At 46.8% G+C, this 26,466-nt stretch overlaps 2 protein-coding genes across 2 annotated transcripts; both read right to left on the bottom strand.

Annotated features, from left to right (window-relative positions):
* Positions 1–2,365: 2,365 nt before the first annotated feature.
* Positions 2,366–6,782, bottom strand: LOC139062410 (extracellular calcium-sensing receptor-like). The gene is made up of 8 exons (XM_070543229.1): positions 6,125–6,782; positions 5,415–5,709; positions 5,016–5,305; positions 4,377–4,672; positions 3,946–4,151; positions 3,636–3,857; positions 3,405–3,528; positions 2,366–3,323 (listed from the first exon to the last, which is right to left on the bottom strand). Exons 1-8 carry the CDS (start codon positions 6,430–6,432, stop codon positions 2,425–2,427), a joined length of 2,640 nt encoding a protein of 879 aa, XP_070399330.1. The 5' UTR covers positions 6,433–6,782; the 3' UTR covers positions 2,366–2,424.
* Positions 6,783–21,796: 15,014 nt separating this feature from the next.
* LOC107380064 (extracellular calcium-sensing receptor-like) lies at positions 21,797–26,081 on the bottom strand. The gene is made up of 8 exons (XM_054743286.2): positions 25,913–26,081; positions 25,284–25,578; positions 24,900–25,189; positions 24,452–24,759; positions 24,002–24,207; positions 23,703–23,924; positions 23,479–23,602; positions 21,797–22,805 (listed from the first exon to the last, which is right to left on the bottom strand). Exons 1-8 carry the CDS (start codon positions 26,017–26,019, stop codon positions 21,907–21,909), a joined length of 2,451 nt encoding a protein of 816 aa, XP_054599261.2. The 5' UTR covers positions 26,020–26,081; the 3' UTR covers positions 21,797–21,906.
* Positions 26,082–26,466: the final 385 nt, after the last annotated feature.

The raw sequence follows: 26,466 nt of genomic DNA, 5'->3' as shown, positions 1-26,466 counted from the left end.
TTTCTGTTGCGTAGAGCACATTTATAACCAAAATAATGCTAAACTATATGTAAATTAATTTACTAATGTAAAAAAAGGCATATATATCAAATATTTATCATTTCTATGGATTTAATAACTGAACACTTTAAGAAATCTCCACTTTCTGACTGCTGGCGCTCATTTTCTCACCGTCTTCGTCGCACTCTCCTCCCTCTCACTCGCCTTTTTCCTCCTCCTCATTCCCTCTCGTCTCCCTCCTCCCACATGTGCTCTGCTGTGTGTCTGTCTGAGTCTGATCCTCCCTCTTCCCCGCCCCCTACTGCTCTGTGTGTGGACAGTCTGGACACGCAGTTACACATGTTGACCAATCGCCTGTGGCTTTCACCGGGGCAGGGGGGAGGGGGGAGGGGAAGGGATGGCTCCCAATGACGAGCCGGCTCCCGTCGTTCACTTCAAAGAGCCGGCTCTTAGAGCCGGTTCGTTCGCGACCGACACATCACTACTATAAACTAAGAATGCAGAGAAGAAAATTCCCAGAACGATATTTGTACTTCACTTAACAATATATGTTTGTTATACCTAAAAATATCGATCTAAACCAACTCAATAAAGTGGGTTTTTTCAGATATTTCATTAACTACAAAAGTTTGAGCTTAATCAACTCATCAGGGTTTACAGTGATAGTTAAATGCTTTGATTTAAGTCATATTCTTGAAGTTATGATGAACTTATAGTTTTCAGGTAAGTTAATTTAAGAAGTATCATGTAATCAGTTCCCTCATAAAATTGAAGTTCAGTTAACTTATTTGGCTTTGGCTTTACAGTGTGTGTGTGTGTGTGTGTGTGTGTGTGTGTGTATAAGTTGTTCTCTCGCATTAGTCTAAAAACCTGCAATAACACCTTTCGGACTGATAGCAATGAATTACGCACTCACGTGTTTGATGACTGAACAGCACTGGTGTGAGTGGCTTGCAGCTCAATGATATCAGAGAAGAAACAGCTGGCTGTATCACTTGAACTTTAGGACAAATTTACCTGAGTCAGACCATCAGCACCGGTTCCCCTCAGGACTGTGTTCTCACCTCTCTGCTCTTCTTCCTGTACACCAACGACAGCACCCACTGTCAAGCTTATCAAGTCTGTAGACACACCACCGTCGTCTGCCTACAGAATGGAGGTGGAACAGCTGGTGTCCTGGTGTAGCCACAAAAACCTGGTACTAAACACCCAAAAGACAGCGGAAGTTGTTGTGGACTTTAAGAAGCACACAGCCCCCCTGCTCCCTGTAACCCTATCTGACACTCCCATCATGATGGTGGACTCATGTCACTTCCTGGGCACCACCATCACCCAAGACCTCAAGTGGGAGCCCACCATCACCTCCATCATAAAAAAGGCCCAGTAGAGGATGTACTTCCTGAGGCAGCTGAAGAAATTCAACCTATCAGCATAGTGGATGAGGCAGTTCTACACCACAATCATCGAGTCCATCCTCACCTCTTCAATTACAGTGTGGTACACTGGAGCTACCGCCAGGGACAAGAAGAGGCAGCAACAGGTTGTACACTTTGCTGAGAAAGTCATTGGCTGCAAACTACCCTCAATATAGGACTTGTGCACCTCCAGGACATTGAGGCATGCAGTTTGGATCACAGCTGACCCGTGTCACCCTGGACACGGTCTTTTTGACTCACTCCCATCTTGCAGGAGGCTCAGATCCATTCGGACCAGAACCTCTCCCCACAAGAACAGTTTTTTGAATTCTTTTTTTTTTTCCATTCTGTGGTCGGACTCATGAATGGCAATCCTAGGGCTGCCCACTCCAGTCGCTTGTTCCCAGTCACCTGACCCTGTGTTGTGTTCGGACCTGAACTGATCCACTCTGATTAGTACCTCCACTATCTAGTATATAGCTTCTGTTTCTCTAATTATCGCCACTTTATATTATTATTTTATCATGATTATATTCTTACTTCCTATATTTTCTTACCTCTTATTTTTATCTTCCTTTGTTGCACCAAGTTCTGCAGCAATTTCCTGATGTTGTGATTCTTACACATATGGGAATAAAACCCTTCTGATTCTGATTCTAAAAAGAACAACTCCATTTAAAGTAACGGAACAAAAGAACGCACATTTTCCTTGCCAAGTGGCATTAATAATTTCCATAAACTGCTTGATCCTTTGTAACCAGTTGTGCATGGCCTGTATCTGATATAGTGCCTTTCACGGTTCTACTAACCCCTCAGGGTTATTTTTCTCGGGTATACTACATTCATAGAGGCCATAAAGTTTTCTACAACAACCACATGAGAGAGAGAGAAAAAGAGAGAATAGAGAAGCTTGAACTCTTATTTATTGACTTCAAAATCTGCCCACATTACACCATTACAAAGATCTTCTATTTGGTGGCAGAAAGTGCACCACAGCAATGGATCATAATCAAGTTTTGTTCATTAAATATTTCTTAGAGTTTTTATCTGACTGAAATAAGATGATGAAACACTTTGGAGCAAATATACACAGAATCAGTCCAAAACTGGAGGCCAGAATAGCAAATATCTCCACAGCTACAGTAAATTTTCCAGGAGAGCTGACATATGCTGGGATGAAGGTGAGCCACACTGCACAGAATATCAGCATGCTGAAGGTTATCAGCTTGGCTTCATTAAAATTATCAGGTAGTTTCCGAGCTAGAACAGCTAACACAAAGCAGAAAACAGCCAGCAGGCCAATGTACCCGAGCACAGCCCAGAACCCAACAGCAGAACCTAATGCACATTCCAGGATGATCTTCTCCTTGTATGTGCTCAGATTCTTCATTGGGAATGGAGGGCTGAGTAACAACCACACCGTACAGATTATGATTTGAATAAATGTGAAAAACACAACAGTCATTCTTTGTTGTGGAGGCCCAAACCATTTCATGACATTACTACCTGGAAGTGTAGCTTTAAAGGCCATTAAAACCACTACAGTTTTGCCAAGAACACAGGAGATACAGAGAACAAAGATGATGCCAAACGCTGTGTGTCGCAGCATGCAGGACCAATCAGAGGGAGCTCCGATGAAAGTTAATGAACATAAGAAACACAGAGTCAGAGAGAAGAGCAGCAGGAAGCTCAGCTCAGAGTTGTTGGCTCTGACAATTGGAGTTGTTCTGTGATGAAAGAAAATAGCTGCTGTTATGATGGCCAGACAGGCCCCACTAACAGAGAATGCAGCCAGGATGATTGCCAGGACTTCATCATAGGAAAGAAACTCCACAGGTTTGGGGAAACAAGCGTCTCTTTGTGCATTAGGCCACAATTCACTGGGACACGGGAAACAGTCTGGAGAATCTACACAAATAAATTGATATATATTGTTATCACACAATTTCTAACTGAGTTAGAAGTGGGAAAAATGGGAAAAAAGAATACCTGTTGTGTTACTAATCTCTCCTTCAGGACATGGTATACAATCATAGCAGCAGATGGGTTTTCCTTTCTGCAGGACTTTACGAGTTCCTGGACGACAACTTTCAGAGCACACTGATACTGGGACCTTTTAGGAAGAAACACATAAAATATAAAGTTAAATATTGCAAAGCAGATGTAACAAATCTATTCTCACATTCTACATCTAACACTTGGTTGTCATTAAGCTTTTACCTTTGTGTTACCATCCACCCAGGTTATGTTCCTTTTAATGTAAAACTCCTGTCCTTTAGGCAGTGATGCATCATAGTACCCTACTGTTACCAGATCAATAACTCCACTCTCACTCTTCTGCCAGTTGACCAGCTCATAAAAAGCTGCAGGATCTCCGTTTGCATCAAATGATACAGGATAACTGTTGCGGGTGAAGTTGACTTTCTTTAATTGGGTCAAAACCTGTAAAACCAGTAAATTGAATATTTATTTCAGATTATTTGACCCCAAAGTTACAAAGCAACCAGATTAAGATTTTCCTTCACCTGACCTGTTTGGATTCCAAGTTGATGTTTTTGTCACACTGAGTGATGAGATTTGTTTCCTGACACACTGCACTGTGAATAGCATGAGCTATTGCATAAACAGCCTTGTACACCATGTTAGTGATTCTTAGCTGAGATGTTTCTGTGTATGGGCTTTTCAGTGTTTTTATGTTTTCAGTTCCTTCACACACTCTCTTTTTTGAATCAGCAGCTAACAGAACATAAAACAGAATAGTTTAGTTATCATTTAATAATAATAGTAACACACTGGATATGCCAGAACCTTGAGTTAAACCAAAGTTTCAGTAAATGACAAGTTATATGAATGTGGGATTGCAATGTTAAATCATATAAAAAGATGAAATTATGTATTTTTGGTAGAATCAATTGTTTTTACCTGACATTTATAGTCAATGCAAAGTGAAGTAAAACTCACCTTTTGTCAGTGTGCAGTTGAATGCATCCTCCCAAAATTCAGTAAGACACGGAGAGGCAACTATCCCAGTGTAAGAAAGATCCAGAAGGAATTCTCTTAGACCTGGGATGACAGACTGTTGGATTGCAACTCCTATGGCTCCTGCACAAAAAGTGTATCTCAAATAGTTTGGGTCAGTTATCCAGCCCTCACTTCCCATCCACTGGCGAGGTGGTGGAGGGTCCCGAGCCAGCTCCTCTAACAATACACTCATATCTCCAGATGCTGTAAATGCCACAACAACAATGGCTGTTGACCTGCAGAGACAATAGTTTATGTTGATTCAAATTAATACATTCATACAAATGAATGTATTTTTCATACCACACCACTATTTAAGTGCAAACAAATGTTTGTTCATTAAGCCACTGTCTTCCATATTTGTGGCCAAAAGCAATGCTTCTCGTTCCATAATGTGCACGTTAAGCCGGTAAAAGAGCTAAAACACGTTTTTGCCAGGAAGGGAAAACTCTGGATAGTAGCTTTAACTGTGGAAAACAAAACATGCGATGTTCCCTTTCACAGACTAGAACTGAAGTTTAGTGTAAAGAAGGTTAACATTACCACAAGATACACGATCAAAATCAGTGATGTAGAAACCTGCGGATGACATCAGCTATCCTCTGGATCTTGCTACGAGGGTCTGTTCGATAGAAGGATACAGAGTACTCCACACATATCCCCTCTCTCTTTGCTGCTGCAAGAAAAGACGCCATCCCATTATTTCCATAGTCTGAGTCAGAACGAACAGCACCTATCCACGTCCAGCCAAAGTGTTTCACAAGCTTGGCCAGTGCGTCAGCCTGGAACTGGTCACTGGGAATTGTTCTGAAAAACGTTGGGTACTGCTGCTTATCTGATAGGCAGGCACAGGTGGCATCATGACTGACCTAAAGTGAGAAAAACAGCAATGTGGTTGTTTAATATTAACAGAAAATCAATTTTTTTCACATTTTGTTAGTTTTATTTCTTTCTTTACAAGAAGATTTTCATACTTACAATAGGGATATTGAAGGATCCAGTGATACGCGACAGACTGATGGATGGTGTGGAGCCATCATCCCCAACAACAGCAATCACCATACCAGTCTGAGAGCACGTCTTGTCTTTGTAAAATAAAGAGTCTAGACCATTTGTTATTTGAAAGCCAATCTGCGTGGACACAGGTGATGAGACACACGAGTCGTAGATCTGATATCCTACTCTGAGGCCCGGCAGGAACTCTGTACTGTTGTTTATTTCCTCAATAGCAAAGATCATTGCACGAACAAAGCGCAGACCCCGGGCATTAAACCTGAACACGAGTTAAGAGTACACAGTTTACAAAAAATAAGAAAGGTTAAGCATGCAACATTTTTGAGAAAGTAAATACAAATCAACTAAATCTGCTGATGAAACATCAAAGGTTGCAATTCTTAAGTCAGAACGTTATTTTATAAAATGCCGTAATGTTCATCCAAGTTTAAAGCTAATTTAGTTGTACATATTAATTTCATCTACATATTAACTCAAATGTAGTTACAGTCACTTCATTTGTAATATTGATCATAAACAGGAAAACATCTAAATTAAGTAAATAGTAAATTCAACGGCTGGAATTAGGTGACCTGTAAAAAAGCAGTTTTTGACCATTATAAAAATCTTTCCAGCAAGTCACATTTCCTACTCTAAAGTTACCATCTTTATGTGGCCAGTTGTCTCTTACTAACCTCCCAGTGCATCTTGGAGGCTCAGGCTTGGTGGTGTAGTTATGAATCACTGCATCCATCGTGTAGTGTAAGGAGAAAGCCCCGCCAATAACAAAGTCTCCATTCATTGACAATGCAGGTAAACGAGGAGTTCCTTGTAGAATACATTTCATCGGTGAAGCCTCAAAACTGACATCACTGCCCGCCTGAGCCTCTGTACGCTCAATCGTTTTTGTTAGACCACCTAGAGAACCACCACAGACAAATGACATCAGCTTCAACAAACTCACTGCTAGTCTCAGACCAACAAGTACAGATCTGGTCTCCATTCCTCATGAGTCTGTGTGTCCGCGTTTTAATCGCTTTATAAACCACTGATGTAGAGTGGGTTGTCTCATGATCATGTCACCATCAGGTCATGGGTTCGATTCCAGCTCTCGCCAGGGGTATTCTGCTGTTGTGTCCCTGATGTTGGTCCTGAAAGACCAAGGCAGGTTCGGAGCGATTGGAGAAAAAGATGTCTGCTTCTGAGTTGATGTTGGAGTCAAAAAACCAGTCAAAATAAGATTCACCGCTGCAGAGGGAGAACACGCAGCTCTCATGCAAGGTTTGCCTACTTGCTTCAGCAGCTGCCAGAAGTGTTCTGATCTCTCAGTTTGAGACGGCTAGATTTATTCACTCAAAGCAGGGAGGGGTCACATGTTGGTACAAGGTTAAGTTTGAACAATCCTCTAAACAGCAGACTTGCAGCCTTGTGATATAATTACACAGGATGGGCTACTATCTCAACACAAAACAGGATCCTATTTTCACGCTGTGTGCAGAGAAACAACACCCGAGAGGAGGGGTGAGCAGCAGATAACAGGGACATCTGGAGTTTCTGATGAACTGCAGAGTCAGATTCTCATCACACACATTACCGATGATTATATGTTCTATTTCGTCTAGTCTTAGCCCTTAAGCTAGCTGCTATTGGAAGGATGATCTCCGCATCAGCCAATCATGAAGAGCTTAAATGTACGCCCACCAATAGTGGGCCCCCTCGTGGTATATAACCGCAGTGACCCCACTGCTCACCTCCTTTTTTCTCTTCATGCCAAGCTTGAGAGCTTTATTAAAGAGCAAATATTATCTCAAAAGAGCAAATTATCCGAAGACGACTTACCAGCCATGTCCAGCGACACCAGACCCTGCCCGACCTGCCAGACGGGCTTCATTTCCAGCGGCGACCTGCACGCTAAGTGTGAGGTCTGTCTCGGGGCTCACCACGCTGGCCTGGCCTTGACCCCGCAGGCCTCGTGCCCGTTCTGTGCCGCTCTGCCCGTGGCGGAGAAGATTCGCCGGGTCGAGTACTTCACTCCCGCCGCCGACGAAGAATTTCCAGGGGCTGATTCCTACCCGCTGGACAAGGCTTTGGTTTTCTTCGACGCCGGTCAGGAGCCGGCTGGCTTCAACCGGCTGGATGACGTCACTGACAGCGAAAACTACGATGAGGCGGCGTCCCTCCTAGACATAACGGAGGTCGACGAGCTTCGCTCAGCGGGTCCTTCTGCCCCAGTGGCTTCTCGCTCCTCCCTGCCAGCAGTAAGAGCACTGCTCCAGGAGCTGCCCGCCATCATTTCTGCGTCAGCACCCCGCAAGGGGCTAGCTGTGCCAGAACCGGCCCTGCCTGAAGCGGATGATTTGGCGGGAATTTTCGGGGCAACTCAGACACGCTGTCCAGACCCTGTCTGGCCGCGCTTCCCCGCTGCTATGAGCTGCTGGTCTGCCGCCTTCTCCGAGCCTGCCAAGCTCAAGGCGCCAGTCTCCACATATGCGCCCATCACCAAGGTCGAGGGGTTTTCCGACCAAGGCTGGCCGTCCGTTCCTCCACTAGAGCCAGATTTGGCCTCGCTGTTCGGCGCCAAGAACCACCTCGCTGGCCCGCGAGCTGTTCCCGCTTCAAAACATGACCAGCTGCTGACGTGGCTCACCGACCGCGCACATCAGTGTGCCTTTTAGACCGGCGCTGCAGGGAATAACATCACCCTTCTTGCCTTCGGCGTCTCCAAGATGATGGAGGAGCTGGAAGCTCCCGAGGAGTCGAAAGCCGTCATAACTAAGACTGCTGATGCCATCCTCAATCAGTGTGCTGCTGTGCTCACCGGTTCTGCTCGCATCGCTGCCTGGCAGACCCTCATCCAGCGAGCGATCTGGCTGAAGGCCCTGCCCTCCATTCCGGAACATCTGCAAAGGGAGATGCTGGATGGCCCCATCACCACCGATGTTCTGTTTGGTCCCCATCTTAGGGGCGTCATTGAGAGGGCTCAGAAGACGGCCGAACTATCGGCTACGGTGCGAGACCTGGTCCACCCTCGGTCAGCCTCGCACTCCGGCCGTTCAGCCAGAGGATGGGACGAACGGCGCGGAAGCTTCAGACGTCCAGCTGCACCGCCCGCTCCACGGAGCCGGCCTCCCGCTTCGGCTCCACATCAGCGGGACCAGCGAGATGGCGGACAACGGTTCCGGCGGGGCCAGCAGACGCCGTCTTGGCAGTCCCAGGTGCAGGAGCCTCGCCGAAAGCAGCCACGGAAGTGACTCTTTGGGGGGAATGTGTGTGTTACTGATTGTTCTGATGTTGTTGGTTTTGAAATAAAACCCAAAAAACGTCACTCAAAGAGCTCAATCCTACAGTCCTCCGCAGAATCCTCTGCCGAGTTTTCACACATGTTCCCCACACCAAGCACTGCTGCACGCACACATGTTCCTGCAGGTAGTCATAATACACGGCCAGCCGTAAGGGTGCGCTCCATTTGCGCTCTGGCCCCAGCATCCGGCCAGGCCCGACTCGTCCCGCTCTCCCCACGCCGTTGGGTGGGGCGGGATGTCATGTCGCTGTCTCGACCACGCGCGGCGGCACAGTGCGCGGCTCCATCCGCTAGCACTCTGTCGCCCCCGTGCACAGGCCCGGCTCCCACTCGTCCTTCACTCTCGGACTCCATGCTCCGCGGTGTGGACCAGCCTGTTCCAGCTGTTTCGCACTTGCCCTTTCGAGCGCAGCCCTCCATGGGTCGCCCCCAGTTCTCTGGTACGGGCGACGGCGGTAAGGGCGCATGCACAACCCTCAGACGTTGTTCACGTGACCGCGCACACGCGTCCATTGTCGGAACGCGCGCACGAGTGGCGCCGCCTTTGCATCATGAGCAAATGGATTTCGGACACCATTCATTGCGATCACACACTTCATTTTCAGGCCACTCCACCTCCCTTCAACGGGATCGTGGAGACGACGTTCACATCGCAAGTACAGTCTCAGGCGCTAGAGCTGGAGCTGCGGGAACTTCTGTCCAAATACGCTATTTCCCGAGTCCCTCGCGGACAAGAACTCTCGGGTTTCTACTCCCGCTACTTCGTAGTACCGAAGAAGTCGGGAGGAATGAGGCCGATTCTCAACCTGTCCCTGTTCAACTGCTCCATAGCAGTAATGCATTTCCGCATGTTAACGATGAGACAAGTCCTGGAATCTGTGCGCCCCGGGGATTGGTTCACGTCAATCGACCTGAAAGACGCATACTTCCACATACCAGTAGTTCCAAACCACCGGAAGTTTCTGCGTTTTTCGTTCAAGGGAGTTCAATATCAGTTCAATCGCCTCCCTTTCGGCTACTTGCTAGCCCCGCGCACTTTCTCCAAATGTCTGGAGACCGTGCTGCAGCCACTGCGCACGGAGGGAATGAGGGTCTTATTTTACCTGGACGATCTTCTCCTGTGCGCTCGGTCCGAGGACGAGGCGTCACAGCAAACCAGGAGGTTGACAGAGCATCTGTCAACCCTAGGGTTTTCTATAAACTGGGAAAAGAGCTCCATCCTTCCATCCCAGTCGATTGTGTATCTCGGGGTGGAGTTGGACGCCTCCCTAATGAGAGCACGTTTGTCGCCTGCAAGAGCGGCAGATCTCTCCACGGTGATCTCCCGTGTTCAACCCCGCAAGATCATGAGAGCCCGGTTAGTCATGAAACTCCTGGGCATGATGTCCGCAGCCCATTCAGTAGTGCCGCTAGGTTTGCTGCGCACGAGGCGCTTGCAACGCTGGTTCGTCCGCCTCCGGGTACACCCAATACGTCAGAAGAGACGTATGTTGAGGATTCCCCCTTCAGTGGGCGGGGACCTCGCTCACTGGGGGAACCCCTGCATCCTCTCACGCGGGGTTCCCATCGGACGTCCTGCGTCACACGTATCTGTGTTTACGGATGCGTCACTGTCGGGGTGGGGGGGCACGTGCTTGTCCCACACGGTGGCAGATCGCTGGCCCTCCCACACGCACGAGCACATAAATGTGTTGGAGCTTATGACAGTGAGGAATGTGATCAGACACTTCGCTGCCCTTCTCGAGGGCCGTCATGTCGAATTTCACACAGACAACCGGGTAGCGGCAGCCTACATAAATCGCCAAGGGGGAGTTCGATCCCTCCCACTGTTGCGTGTCGCCACAGATTTACTGTGTTGGACACATGTCCACCTGCTGTCCATCTGAGCCATCTACATTCCGGGGGTACTGAATGTAGCGGCAGACATCCTGTTGAGAGGGGGACCCCGCGACTCCGACTGGCGTCTACATCCTGCACTGATATCACAGATCTGGATCAGGTTCGGGGAACCGTCTGTGGATCTGTTCGCGGCTCGCGAAAACGCTCAGTGTCGCCTGTGGTTTTCCCTGAGTCCCCGGGACGGACCCCCGCTCGGGGCGGACGCCTTCTCACACCAGCCCTGGCCTCGAACGCTCCTTTACGCGTTTCCACCAGTCCCTCTGATTCCCCGTCTCCTGGACCGAATTCGGTCGGAACAGCTCTCGGTGATTCTGGTGGCTCCCAGGCGCGTGTCCGTGTCTTGGTTTCCGGACCTGCAAGCGCTAGTGTCCGGCTCCCCGTGGAGGCTCCCGTGGAGGGCGGACGCCCTTCTCCAGGCGGATGGGATAATCAAACATCCTCCGGAAATAGGCCAACGGCTGTGGGTCTGGCCGCTGAGCGGTCACGCTTAGAGGCTTCTGGGCTGCCGCATGATGTGGTGGCCACAATTCAGAGTGCGCGGGCGCCCTCTACCATTGCCTCTTACGCTGCTAAATGGGCAGCTTTCCAGAACTGGTGCGCAGAACGGAATGTTCAAGCGCTCTCCTGCCAGCTGGCGGATGTTCTATCGTTTTTGCAGATACTGATGGACAGGGGCCTCGCATTCAGCACTGTTAAGACATATGCTGCAGCTATCTCATCATGTCATCAGGGTTTTGGAGATAGATCTGTTTTCAATCATCCCCTCACAAAACGTTTTCTAAAAGGTGTCCGAAGGAATAGACCTGTGTCCCGCCCGCTTTTTCCCCAGTGGGATCTAACGGTGGTTCTGCACGGCTTATCTGAAGCTCCATTTGAACCCTTGGACCAGGTCTCACTCAAGTTCCTGTCGCTTAAAACTGCATTGCTGCTGGCGCTAGCATCAGTTAAGAGAGTGAGTGACCCAACCGCCCTCTCAGTGGCTCCCGCATGCCTCAGGATCCGGGAGGATGGCGGGTCTGCTGTTTTATGCCCCAACCCAGCCTTTGTGCCCAAAAGCATTAATGCTTCCTTCAAATCCAGGTCAATTTCATTGGCTGGACTTTTTCCTCCTCCCCATAATTCTCCTGGGGAAGCGGCTTCTCACCTTCTCTGCCCGGTGCGCGCGCTTGCACGATATGTGTCACGCACTTCAGGGATTCTTCGCTCACAAAACCTGTTTGTGCACTACAGGGAGTCTTCCCTTGGTCAGGCGCTGTCGGCCCAGCGCCTTTCACGCTGGCTGTGTGACGCCATTTCCCTCGCTTACACATCATCAGGGCGGGATCCCCCTGAAGCACTCAGGGCTCACTCGGCCAGAGGGATTTCCTCTTCGATGGCGCTCCTCAGTGGTTTGTCAATGGAAGACATTTGTCAGGCTGCTTCATGGGCTTCACCCTGTTCTTTTACTCGTTATTATTTACGAGATGTGTCTTCAGGTTCCATCACTCGTTCAGTGCTTGGACCCCAGCAGGCTAAATGAATGCTTATGGCACCTCATTGGCCTTGCTGAGATGGATTTTATCCTCTTGTGGATGATGTTTTTTAGTGGGGCCCCCTCTCTTATCGTACCTGCCTCAGTCTTTAGGCCTGGTCTGAGGCTGAACGTCCCCCACTAGAGGAGATTTGATTGGGTGTGTCCATTGGTTGTGTTAACCAGTGGGGCGTAAACCCATCCAGCTGCGCCTTATTCCAATAGCAGCTAGCTTAAGGGTTAAGACTAGACGAAATAGAACGTTGGTTACGTATTGTAACCCCAGATTCTATGAGTCTAGTCGCAGCCCTTAAGCCACTGGCCCCACTGGTTATGATGGGAATAAGAGCCATTGGAGGTGAGCAGTGGGGTCACTGCGGTTATATACCACGAGGGGGCCCACTATTGGTGGGCGTACATTTAAGCTCTTCATGATTGGCTGATGCGGAGATCATCCTTCCAATAGCAGCTAGCTTAAGGGCTAAGACTAGACTCATAGAATCTGGGGTTACAATACGTAACCAACGTTCTCTTGTGTTCATTTAGTAGTAACTATTATTAACACTGAGCAATACACTTCACCCAACTTGCCTGTGTTGGGTGAACACAGGCAAGTTGGGTGGTCAGAGGGGCCGACGGCGCCAAATGGCAGCCTCTCCTCTGTCAGACCGCCCCAGGGTGTCTGTGGCTACGTAGTATGAATGTGAGAGTGCGTGAAAGCATCTTTGAGTGTCTTAAAAAGTGCTATATAAGGTTGATGTATTATTATTAAGCATCACTGGCACAGAACGGCTGTGGAACGTCACTGCTTCAAATAGAATTCATTATGGTCTATGGATTGTTTCAAACCAGCCGCGATGCAGCAATTAACAGATGCGTCCCAGAAGCGGAACGCAGCACCGCTGAAGGTAGGCCCGGGTTCTTTTTTTTTCCCTTCTGGGGATATGTCAATTACCGCAATTAACATGGGGCTGGACAGAAAATCACACACAATTTCAGTGTAAAAACCCTGGTAATTTTCAAAATAAAAGTATTGCAGTGATGCAATTTCATATATATGAAGCTTACAACCCAACGGCTTATTTACACCCAGCATTGTTCCATAAGTGCAGCGGTGTGTTTTTCATGGCTTCAGTGCTGGCAGTGGAGAGGAACAACATCATATGTGATATCAACACATCCTCACACCCGAAGCGTCGAAAAATGACGATGGGTGACCAAGCAATTGTTTCCGACGCATTTGGAGTACCGACGCGCTGTGCCAGAGCGTTGGTTTCTGACCCGTGTGGTAAAACATATATTTCACTGACATTTAACCTCTAACCTCTTGCCATTTAACTTTCCCCTCACCTCCTTCCTAGCCTTAACCCTGTTTCTGTCACGGTCTGCCTCTGCCTCCCTGACTGTGTCTCTCTCCTGCCCTGATTAGTCCTTATTGTTCTCACCTGCCCCTCGTTTACCTGCCCATGTGTTCCTGATTTTCCCTGTGTATTTATACCTCCCTCCTTGTACCAGTCTTCGTCAGATCATTGTATGCACATTTGCTTGTTTTGTCCTGTCGCTCCCGTTCCACCATTAAAATCATTTTTATTTTTCATGCGTGCCTGCTCTCCTGCCTCCTGAACTCTCCACCACACATGGTCTACCATCTCCACTCCTCCCAACATGACAGTTTCTCATTCTAAACTTCCCGTAAATCCTGCTGGAGAGGGACGTTACAACTAGAAACAAAGTTTTGAAAGTGCAAGAGGGTTAAGGTTAGGATGGGGTGAGGGGTGGGGTGGGTAAAATAGCAAGACTGTAAAGGTCACAATTCAGTGAAATCTCTGTTTTACCACGGCACTCAGAAAACGATGCTCTGGCACAGTGAGTCGCCTCCCGAAACATACACTTGGTCACCCATTGTCATTTTTCAATGCTTCAGGTGTGAGAATGCTTTGGTGACATCAAACAGCGAAAGCAATGTGATTTCCTTCTCATTAGTTAAATGGTGGATTGGCAACCTTTTCCCATCAAAGTGCCATTATTACCAGTTTCCCGAGTAGAGAAAACACTGGGAGCCACAGCAGCCATGGCGTTGTGGGTGGGCCTACCGGGCCTGGGCCCACCCACTTGCATTTAAGCCCACCCAAGACAGCTGAGAGCTGCTTTTCCAATAACAAAAGGTGACAGCAACCAATACCATTCGCTCATGTATGTCAAAGTTATCTTTCAACAGAAGATACTTAATAAAACAGTTTGTATAAAACTGATCCAGAAGTTGTAGCCAGTCTGTGCCTATAATATATTTAGATATTTTTCACCGTTAGTGGTTTTAAAACTAGTTGAGCAGGCACCGATTTTTTTGACACATTACACGTCTCCTTTTAAAACATGTTTAAACTGGTCAGAACACAAATCCAGGCTCTGTCTCACTGGAATGTTGTAATTAAACTTTGTACTGAATGAAACTTTACATTAAACAATGTTGAAAAGGTAAGAAAAGGATCCGATCAATTTGTTTTTTCCCCTCATTTACAGTGATGGAGATAACGGAGCAGTGAGCATGCCTCTGATGTTAAACAAGTTTAATGTTTCTCTTTGCAACAATCTTCACAAGAAGGCAAAACAATTAAATGACAGGGTTCGCGATTTCCCGTATATTGACGGAGAAACCTCAAGGCTTGATCGTTTGGAAAGAATTACCCCGACGCATGCAGATGAGCTGACATTTTAATCGTTACGCACCTCACAAAAGTAGCTACAGCAATCAAGCTCAGAGCAGCTCGCTGTCAGCGCACGCGGGAAGATTCCTCTCACTGAATCGAGTGTTTTCCAAACCCTGTCTCTCAGAGAGACTTGTCACTTAGAAAATGTCCCCTGATTATGAAACTTTGGCTTAATAGTGAGGTATCCATGAGCCTGTCTGAGGCACAGTCCAGAATCTCATATCCTCTTCAGCTCAGAAAATGCCTATAGAGACAATTGAGTGTGCACAAGCAGGTGACCTGTGAACCCAGTCTCACATGAGTCACATAAAACCAGTACAAAGAGATTCAAGAAAAGCTTCTTTCCCAGAGCTACCGCCGTAGTGAACAACCACAAAGCCAGATGAACCTGTAAACCCGAACCACACATTTACTGTTTCAATGTTGATCATGTGCAATACAATTTAAATGTGCTATTTGTGTTGACTCAATTTGCTAAAATTCTGCTTACAATAGTGACCTGCACCGAACCCAAGTAATGCTGCTACTAAGTGTGTATATTTGTAAACATTACTGCAGATTTTACATTTATATTGTTTCTGCATTATTTTCTTGTATGCATCTACATTTTGCACCAAAGGGAGTGGCACTCCAATTTCACTGTACCCTTTACAACAACAAAAAAGGCTATTCTATTCTGATCTATTTCTATTCTATTCTATTCTGTTCTACAGGGTGGGCCATTTTTATACCATACTACCAATTAAATCCCTTCATAAACTCCAACTTCTCCAGAACTCAGCAGCACGCATCATTAATGGTAAATGGCCTGTATTTGATATAGCGCCTTCTAGAGTCCTGGAACCCCCCAAGGCGCTTTACAACACAATCGGTCATTCACCCATTCACACACACATTCACACACTGGTGGTGATGAGCTACGATGTAGCCACAGCTGCCCTGGGGCGCACTGACGGAGGCGAGGCTGCCGAGCACTGGCGCCACCGGTCCCTCCGAGCACCACCAGCAGGCAACGTGGGTTAAGTGTCTTGCCCAAGGACACAACGACAGCGACAGACTGAGCAGGACTCGTACCTGCAACCTTCCAATTGCGGGGCGAGCACTTAACTCCTGTGCCACCGTCGCCCCTCAAGAAATCACATCACTCCTGTTCTTAAAAACCTACACTGGTTGCCAATAGAAACCAGGATCATGTACAAGATCCTACTACTTACATTTAAATCTGTACATAGCATGGCTCCACTTTATCGATGTAATTTACTTCTTCGTCTTCGTCTTCCTCCGCTTATCCGGGTCCGGGTCGCGGGGGCAGCATCCCAATTAGGGAGCTCCAGGCCGTCCTCTCCCCGGCCTTGTCCACCAGCTCCTCCGGCAGGACCCCAAGGCGTTCCCGGACCAGATTGGAGATGTAACCTCTCCAACGTGTCCTGGGTCGACCCGGGGGCCTTCTGCCAGCAGGACATGCCCGAAACACCTCCCCGGGGAGGCGTCCAGGAGGCATCCTGACCAGATGCCCAAACCACCTCAACTGGCTCCTTTCGATCCGGAGGAGCAGCGGTTCTACTCCGAGTCCCTCCCGAATGTCCGAGCTCCTCACCCTATCTCTAAGGCTGAGCCCGGCCACCCTACGGAGGAAACTCATTTCGGCCGCTTGTATCCGCGATCTCGTTCTTTCGGTCATTACCCAAAGCTCATGACCATAGGTGAGGATTGGGACGTAGATCGACCGGTAAATCGAGAGCCTGGCTTTCTGGCTCAGCTCCCTCTTCCCCACAACAGATCGGCTCAGCGTCCGCATCACTGCAGACGCCGAACCAATCCGCCTGTCGATCTCCCGATCCCTCCTACCCTCACTCGTGAACAAGACCCCGAGATACTTAAACTCCTCCACTTGAGGTAGGACCTCTCCCCCGACCCGGAGGTGGCAAGCCACCCTTTTCCGGTCGAGAACCATGGTCTCAGATTTGGAGGTGCTGATCCTCATCCCAGCCGCTTCACATTCGGCCGCGAACCTACCCAGCAAGAGCTGAAGGTCAGAGCTGGATGAAGCTAGGAGGACCACATCATCCGCAAAAAGCAGAGACGAGATTCTCCTGCCACCAAACTCGACACACTCCACACCACGGCTGCGTCTAGAAATTCTGTCCATAAAAGTGATGAACAGAACCGGTGACAAAGGGCAGCCCTGGCGGAGTCCAACCCTCACTGGGAACAGGTCCGACTTACTACCGGCTATGCGGACCAAACTCACGCTCCTCTGGTAAAGGGACTGAATGGCCCTTAACAGAAAGCCACCCACCCCATACTCCTGGAGCGTCCCCCACAGGGTGCCCCTGGGGACACGGTCATAAGCCTTCTCCAAATCCACAAAGCACATGTGGATTGGTTGGGCAAACTCCCATGCCCCCTCCATCACCCTTGCAAGGGTATAGAGCTGGTCCACAATTCCACGGCCAGGACGAAAACCACATTGCTCCTCCTCTATCTGAGATTCAACTATCGATCGGACCCTCCTCTCCAGTACCTTGGCGTAGACCTTTCCAGGGAGGCTGAGGAGTGTGATCCCCCTATAGTTGGAACACACCCTCAGGTCACCCTTCTTAAAGATGGGGACCACCACCCCGGTCTGCCACTCCCTAGGAACTGCCCCCGATGACCACGCAATGTTGTAGAGACGTGTCAACCATGACAGCCCTACAACATCCATAGCCTTGAGATACCCAGGACGAACCTCATCCGCCCACGGGGCTCCGCCGCTGTGTAGTTGTGTGACTACCTCAGCAACTTCTGCCCCCGAGATCGGACAGTCCATCCCCAGGCCTCCCAGCTCTGGTTCCTCCTCGGAATGCGCATTGGTGGGATTGAGGAGCTCCTCAAAGTATTCCTTCCACCGTCCGACTATAGCCTCAGTTGACGTCAGCAGCTCCCCATCCCCACTGTAAACAGTGTGAGCGAGTTGCTGCCTTCCTCTCCTGAGGCGCCGGACAGTTTGCCAGAACCTCTTTGGAGCCGATCGATAGTCTTTCTCCATGGCCTCACCAAACTCCTCCCACGCCCGAGATTTTGCCTCGGCAACTGCCACTGCTGCACCCCGCTTGGCTATCCGGTACCTGTCTGCTGCCTCCGGAGACCCACAGACCAGCCACGCCCTGTAGGCCTCCTTCTTCAGCCTGACGGCTCCCCGAACCTCTGGTGTCCACCAGCGGGTACGGGGGTTGCCACCACGACTGGCACCGGCCACCTTACGACCACAGCTAGCAACAGCCGCCTCGACAATCGCAGAGTGGAACAAGGCCCACTCGGACTCAATGTCCCCCACTGCTCTCGGGACGTGGTCAAAGCTCTGCCGGAGGTGGGAGTTGAAGACCGTCTTGACAGGTTCTTCTGCCAGGCGTTCCCAGCAGACCCTCACTATGCGTTTGGGTCTGCCAGGTCTACGCGGCATGTTCCCTTGCCATCTGATCCAACTCACCACCAGGTGGTGATCAGTTGACAGCTCCGCCCCTCTCTTCACTCGGGCGTCCAAAACATACGGCCGCAGGTCAGATGATACGACTACAAAATCTATCATCGACCTGTGACCTAGGCTGCCCTGGTACCAAGTGTACCGGTGGGCATCCTTATGTTCGAACATGGTGTTCGTTATGGCCAAACTGCGGCTTGCACAGAAGTCCAATAACAAAACACCGCTCGAGTTCAGATTAGGTGGGCCGTTCCTCCCAATCACACCCCTCCAGGTCAAGCTGTCATTGCCCACGTGAGCATTGAAGTCCCCCAGCAGGACAATGGAGTCCCCTGATGGAGCACTATCTAGCACTCGTCCCAGGGACTCCAAAAAGGGTGGGTACTCTGAACTGATATTTGGCCCATAAGCACAAACAACAGTCAGGACCCGTTCCCCGACCCGAAGGCGCAAGGAAGCTGCCCTCTTGTCCCCCGGGGTAAACCCCAGCACACAGGCAGAGAGTCTCGGGGCTAACAAAAAGCCAACCCCAGCCCTCCGCCTCTCACCCGGAGCAACTCCAGCAAAGTAGAGTGTCCAACCCCTCTCCAGGTCTCGGGTTCCAGAGCCAATGCAATGTGTCGAGGTGAGTCCGACTATATCTAGCCGGTACCGCTCAACCTCTGCCACAAGCTCCGGCTCCTTCCCCGCCAGCGAGGTGACGTTCCATGTCCCAAAAAGTAGTTTTCTTGTCCGGGGATTGGACCGCCAAGGCTCCCGCCTTGGTCTGCCACCCGATTCGCATTGCACCGGACCCTTCATGTTCCTCCTGCGGGTGGTGGGTCCACAGTTGGACGAGCCCATGTATCCGGTTCGGGCTGGGCCCGGCCGGGCCCCATGGGCGAAAGCCCGGCCACCAGGCGCTCGCTCACGGGCCCCAACCCCAGGCCTGGCTCCAGGGTGGGACCCCGCTAACCCTCCGGGCCGGGTACTCCGACTCTTCGTTTTAACCGCCATGAAAGATCCTTCGAACCGTTCTTTGTCTCACCCTTCACCTAAGACCAATTTGTCATGGGAGACCCTACCAGGGGCACTAAGTGCCCCAGACAACATAGCTCCTAGGATCATTAGGGCACTAGGGTAATTTACTAACTATTGCAACCACTTCCCGATCTCTTAGATCCTCGTCTGCACTTCATCTGGTTCAACCTCGAGCTCGCCTTACCACCATGGGGAGCAGAGCTTTCAGTTGCTCTGCTCCACGGCTCTGGAACTCACTTCCATCTGCCATTAGAAATACGGACTCTTTTCTATTATTCAAGGCACACCTCAAAACCCACTTATTCAAACAAGTTTATTCCCTTTAGATCTAGACTTTAGAATTGTTTCAAATTTTTATGTATCTTGTTTGTTCTTATTGCCCGATCTAACCTCTGTTGTTTTTTGTTTTTATCTTTGTAAGGTGACCTTGGGTTTGAGAAAGGCGCCCTCAAATAAAATGTATTATTAGACCCGAGCAGCGAAGCTGCGAAGGCCTATTGTATCTGCTCCGTTTATTTTTATTTTTTTTCTTTTTCTTCCGTGTCTTTGAAGGGCCTTTAGGGGGTCTTAGCATATCCAAAAAGTCACCAAATTCTGGCCCAATAAAGAAAGTGCGTGAAATTTACGTATTTCACTGGCAATGTGAAAGTTGGTTAAAAAAAATGTTTTGACAGCGCCCCCTGGAAAATGTAAAATACCCCTCCGCATTGACCTTTTTTTATAGTAGAACGATGAAATTTGGTACACTTGTAGAACGCAACAATAAGCACAGAAAAGCCTCTTGCACCCATGGTCAATATCAAACAGGAAGTCGGCCATTTTGGACTAAAATAACAATTTTGACCCCGTTTTGGCCATTTCTAGGGTCTATATTTGGTTGAACAGTTTGGTAATTTTTCGCACAATCGTCTCAAAAATAGTGTGAGGTTGAACAGAAGTGATGGACGATTCAAATGAGAAAATAAAATTAACTTTTCATAAATACTGAAGGGGCGGGGCCAGGCCTCAAAGTTGATCTCCAGTACTGGCAGGTTTCAAAAAAGGGCAGGGCCTTGGATTATGGCGAAATTCCCCATCACGCCATGGAAATACGTTTGCTTCTCATTTTCTCACTTCCCATGATATCACCAAAAGATTTCTGGTGAGTGATCGTAGTCTGACCCCCAATATAAATCGATGTCATAAGCTGGTGGGCGTGGCCTTTCTAAAATAGCACCCCATACGACCATTAAAACTATTAGCCCCCAGTTATGCTTTGACTGAGGATTGTGAAATTTTGCACACTTATGTAGTGTGCCTGGGCCTACAAAGAAGTCTCATGTTGCCATGCTCCATTTCCCCCAGGAAGTTGGCTATTTTGTTCCAATTACATTTCAGATTCTCTTTTGAAGCTGGAATATTTTGCTATTGTAAAACATTTTTAGTGGGGACGGTTGGCAGGCTAGGAGGAAAGGCTGAGTCAGACTGAGGTGACAGCTCACAGTGATTGCAGTTAAATGCACGTAGGGGTGTCTGGCGCGCATGGGCACTCATGCGCCACCGGTTGCAGGAAGATGGGTTTGGAGAGCTTCAGGGATGGAGCGGAGGGGGTGCGGACGGAGGGCGAGCAGCTTCGCTGCGAGGGCCGAACAACGCTGCTTATTATTATTATATGGCTACACATTAATAAAATGGGAATGGGTGGTGATATTAACATCCTGTTTGTGGCACATTAGTATATGTGAGGGGGCAAACTTTTCAAGATGGGTGATGACCATGGTGGCCATTTTGAAGTCGGCGTTCTTGAATCCAACTTTTGTATTTTTTCAATAGGAAAAGGGTCATGTGACACATCAAACTTATTGGAAATTTCACAAGATAAACAATGGTGTGCTTGGTTTGAACGTAACTTTATTCTTTCATGAGTTATTTCAAGTTTCTGACCACTTATGAAATGAAATGTGTTCAATGGGCTGGCGATTGTGTTGGATTGTCAGTGCAACCCTCTTCTCCCACTCTTCACATGCTGTTTGCAACACCGCAAGAGAAATGCCAGCACAGGCTTCCAGTATCCGTAGTTTCAGGTGCTGCACATCTCGTATCTTAACACCATAGACAATTTTCAATTTTGATTTTATTAATCTCCCATGAAGGTGTTTTGTAATGCTGGAGCAATAGAGACTTAAAATTACTTGTCAAGATAATCATAATACTTTCACACTGTTTGATGTGTGTGTGTGTGTGTGTGTGTGTGTGTGTGTGTGTGTGTGTGTGTGTGTGTGTGTGTGTGTGTGTGTGTGTGTGTGTGTGTGTGTGTGTGTGTGTGTGTGTGTGATAAACGGTGGAACAAAAGTGGAGGAAAATGTCTGAAAAAACTGAAATAAACATGTAATTTTATACTTTTTAAAATGCTTTACTTGTGTTCAGCAAATGAACAAAGGCATGCAATGTATACATGAAAGTACATTACTTAATTTTGGTCAGGGATTGTTAAGAAGTAAGGTTACAGTACATTATGAAATACATGCAATCTACTTACAATGCAATGATGTTGCCACAATGTCTTTAACAAGAGATATAGGACTTTGATTTATACATTAAGACTTGCTCATTACATATTTCCTGGAATTCTTCTCAGGCTGAAATAAGATGATGAAACACTTTGGAGCAAATATACACAGAATCAGTCCAAAACTGGAGGCCAGAATAGCAAATATCTCCACAGCTACAGTAAATTTTCCAGGAGAGCTGACATATGCTGGGATGAAGGTGAGCCACACTGCACAGAATATCAGCATGCTGAAGGTTATCAGCTTGGCTTCATTAAAATTATCAGGTAGTTTCCGAGCTAGAACAGCTAACACAAAGCAGAAAACAGCCAGCAGGCCAATGTACCCGAGCACAGCCCAGAACCCAACAGCAGAACCTAATGCACATTCCAGGATGATCTTCTCCTTGTATGTGCTCAGATTCTTCACTGGGAATGGAGGGCTGAGTAACAGCCACACAGTACATATTATGATTTGAATAAATGTGAAAAACACAACAGTCATTCTTTGCTGTGGAGGCCCGAACCATTTCATAACATTACTACCTGGAAGTGTAGCTTTAAAGGCCATTAAAACCACTACAGTTTTGCCAAGAACACAGGAGATACAGAGAACAAAGATGATACCAAACGCTGTGTGTCGCAGCATGCAGGACCAATCAGAGGGAGCTCCGATGAAAGTTAATGAACATAAGAAACACAGAGTCAGAGAGAAGAGCAGCAGGAAGCTCAGCTCAGAGTTGTTGGCTCTGACAATTGGAGTTGTTCTGTGATGAAAGAAAATAGCTGCTGTTATGATGGCCAGACAGGCCCCACTAACAGAGAATGCAGCCAGGATGATTGCCAGGACTTCATCATAGGAAAGAAACTCCACAGGTTTGGGGAAACAAGCGTCTCTTTGTGCATTAGGCCACCATTCACTGGGACACGGGAAACAGTCTGGAGAATCTGAAAAAAATGATCCAACAATGATGTTAGTAGTTTAAAAAGCATCTAGTTTTCCCAACAATATTTTGCTGAAGGTTTAGGTCAGAAACAAAAATAACTACTCTTGGGGAATCCCAAGAAATTGCCATTATACATTTCCAACAAGTTCTTGGTTTTACCCCAGAAATCAAATTAGAATATGACAAGTGAACTTTTAGACAAAAAGGAGGCGTCCACTTCAGTAAAAAAATTTACTTTGTGGAACAACATCCCAGTAAAGTTTTACCACAGTTGGACAAAGCGTCTCACTCTATCTCGAACTTTGAATCATTTTTAGCTTTTTATCTCTGGGATTTGACTGTTTCAACTATTGTGACCTGAGACCATTAACAATTGGAAAGGACATGGCTGGGGACAGTGAGAGCTTTGCTTATCAGGTGAACTCCTTTTACACAATGACAAGCAAATGTAATGTTCTAAATACATTAGATCAATGATCTAGCAGTTTCTTGCTCCATCATACTGTTCTGTAAGGAACCAGGTAGAATAATCACCTAGTCTTAGGGAGAAATCCACCTCAAACCCAGTCCTTTTAGCATCATAGATCCAGATTTATAGAAAGTCAACTTTGGCCATTTCAAAATTGTTATTAAACTCAATCATATATCATCAATTGACAGTCTTAAATTTTTACCTGTTGTGTTGCTAAATTCTCCTTCTGGACATGGTATACAATCATAGCAGCAGATGGGTTTTCCTTTCTGCAGGACTTTACGACTTCCTGGATGACAACTCTGAGAGCACACTGATACTGGGACCTGAATCATCAGGAAACACACAAGTGGTTGTAAAACAGCTTTCACTAAATGAGGTAAAAACTCTTCATCCTTTGCACTATATAATTTTTAGGTTTCTTACTTGTGTGCCACCACCCACCCAGGTTATGTTTCTGTTTATACGAAACTCCTGTCCTTTAGGCAGTGATGCGTCATAGTACCCTACTGTTACTGGTTCATTAACTCCACTCTCACTCTTCTGCCAGTTGACCAGCTCATAAAAAGCTACAGGATCTCCGTTAGCATCAAATGATACAGGATAACCATTACGGGAGAAGTTGACTTTTTGTAGTTCACCTAAAACCTGTAGGAGTTCGATGTTTAAATAACAAGAATAAACAACTGAAGAAAAACCTCGAGATGAAGTATTTTCAAACGTACCATTTTATAATCCAGTCTGTTTTGTTTGTCACACTTATTTGTGAAATTTGTATCCTGACACACAGCATTGTGAATAGCGTGAGCTGTTGCATAAACAGCCTTGTACACCATGTTTGTAGCTCTTAGCTGGGACGTATCGGTGTATGGACTTTGGAGTGATTTTATGTCCTCAGTTCCATCACATTTTCTCTTGTTCAAATCACCACCTAAAGAAATAAAACATGAGCAAGAATGTTTAATACGTCAAAGGAAGCATCAAACAAAAATATTAAATGTTCATGACTTTCAAACAATAAAAAAAAACTGTAGTTCACCTAATTACAACTATAAAAAATAACTGAAAAGGATATTTTTCACTCAAAGAAACAGACTTGAATCAGCTAAATGCGCGCACACACACACATATACATACATACATACATATATATATATATATAGATATATATATACAAAAACACTCACTTTTTCTTATGCTGCAGTTGAATGCATCCTCCCAGAACTCCGTGAGCACTGAGGAGGCCGCTACTTTAGCAAGAGAAAGATCCAGTAAGAATTCTCTGAGCCCTGGAATGACAGATTTTGGAATTCCAACTCCGATGGCTCCTGCACAGAAACTGTAGCTCATCAAGAGTTGGTCAGTAATCCAGCCCTCACTTCCTATCCACTGACGAGGAGATGGAGGTTCCAGAGCCAGTTCTTCTAAAAGAACACTCATATCGCCAGACGCTGTAAACGCCACAATAACCATCGCTGTTGACCTGCAAAGACAGTTGCTAGAGTCTATAAATTTATTACGTTGTAATGTAGTAAAACTTTTCAAAGGATTATTTTTACTATTAATCATATTCTTTAATAGATCAGTATACATAGATAACAATAGTATTAAAGAAAAAGAAACCTGCGAATAACACCAGCTACTCTCTTAATGTTATTAAGTGGGTCGGTCCGGTAGAAGGACACAGAGTATTCCACACAGATTCCTTCTCTCTGTGCTGCAGCAAGAAAAGACGCCATCCCATAATTTCCATAATCAGAGTCAGAGCGGACAGCACCTATCCAAGTCCAGCCAAAGTGTTTCACCAGCTTGGCCAGTGCATCAGCCTGGAACTGGTCACTGGGAATTGTTCTGAAGAAAGTTGGATACTCTTGCTTGTTTGACAGACAGGCGCATGTGGCAAAAGGACTCACCTTTAACAAGAAAATACAAAATGTCTTAGAAAAAAAGTAAAGTCTGAAATTAGCAGAAATAATTAAAAAATTTGCATGAATTTTCTCTGTTCACCAGAGGGATGTTAAAGGGTCCAAAAATGCGTGAAATGCTGATGGATGGCGTGGATCCAGAGTCTCCAACAACAGCCATCACCAAGCCAGATTGGGAACAATCAAACATCTTGTGAAACACCGGTTCCTGACCATTTGATAGCTGAAATGCGACATGTGAGGCCACAGAAACGGAGACGCAGGAGTCGTAGATTTGATATCCAAGTCTGATGTACGGCAGAAGCTCCGTGCTGTTGTTGATCTCTTCAATAGCAAAAACCATCGCTCGAGAAAAACGCAGAACTCTGGAATTTAAGCTGCAGAAAAGCAATCAGGTATAAGTTCACGTTTATACACATTAAGAACACACACACACACACACACACACACACACACACACACAATCAAGCTTTCAAACACTAAAGATCAAATTATAAATTAACGGAAAAACAAGTTCCAAATAAAACGGGACTTCAACAAATCAATACTATTTCCTGGTAAAAAACATAATTTCATCCATGCATCCAGTAATTTCTAAGCTGTAAAAATGCCATAAAAACTGTTACTTTCCCAACTTTGAGTACCAACATGACAAATCACATCATTTATATAATACATCATCCATTTTTATCCCTTCTCTCTTGTACTTACCTCCCTGTGCACTTTGGAGGGTCAGGCTTGGTGGTGTAATTGTTAATCACTGTGTAAAGTTTGTGGTGAATGGAGAAGACACCTCCGATAACAAAGTCCCCACCCATGGAGAATGCTGGTAAAGGAGGAGTTCCTTGCAAAGTACATTTTACTGATGAAGCCTCAGTATTGCTGTCAGCACCTGTCACAGCCAACATAGGCTGAATCCTTTGTTTCAACCTATCCAAACCAACTACTGACATCAGCTCCAGTAAACTCACAGCTAATCTCACGCCAATGAGGAGTGTCCAGATCTCCATTTGTCTGGTGTATGTTCTTCAGTGGGGGTTTTCAATCATTTATATACCACCTTTCTCATATGTCAGGTGATTGTTCACAAAAAAAAAAAAACAAAAAAAAAAAACAAGACTTCCTCAACAAGTGGTTGTTTCTGGCTCTAAATTAGGCCTATTTAATCGTTGCATTTTCTCCAGTAAAATGTTGCTCTAGATTGTCCTCCATCTAGGATAAGGATCTTGAGTACTTTAAATGAAGGAAACCGGACTTTTCCCGTT

This window comes from Nothobranchius furzeri, chromosome 13 (genome assembly GCF_043380555.1).
Source record: "Nothobranchius furzeri strain GRZ-AD chromosome 13, NfurGRZ-RIMD1, whole genome shotgun sequence".
NCBI lineage: Eukaryota > Metazoa > Chordata > Actinopteri > Cyprinodontiformes > Nothobranchiidae > Nothobranchius > Nothobranchius furzeri.
The sequence above is the reverse complement of the archived record's forward strand: the minus strand, read 5'-3'. Positions and strand labels throughout refer to the sequence as shown.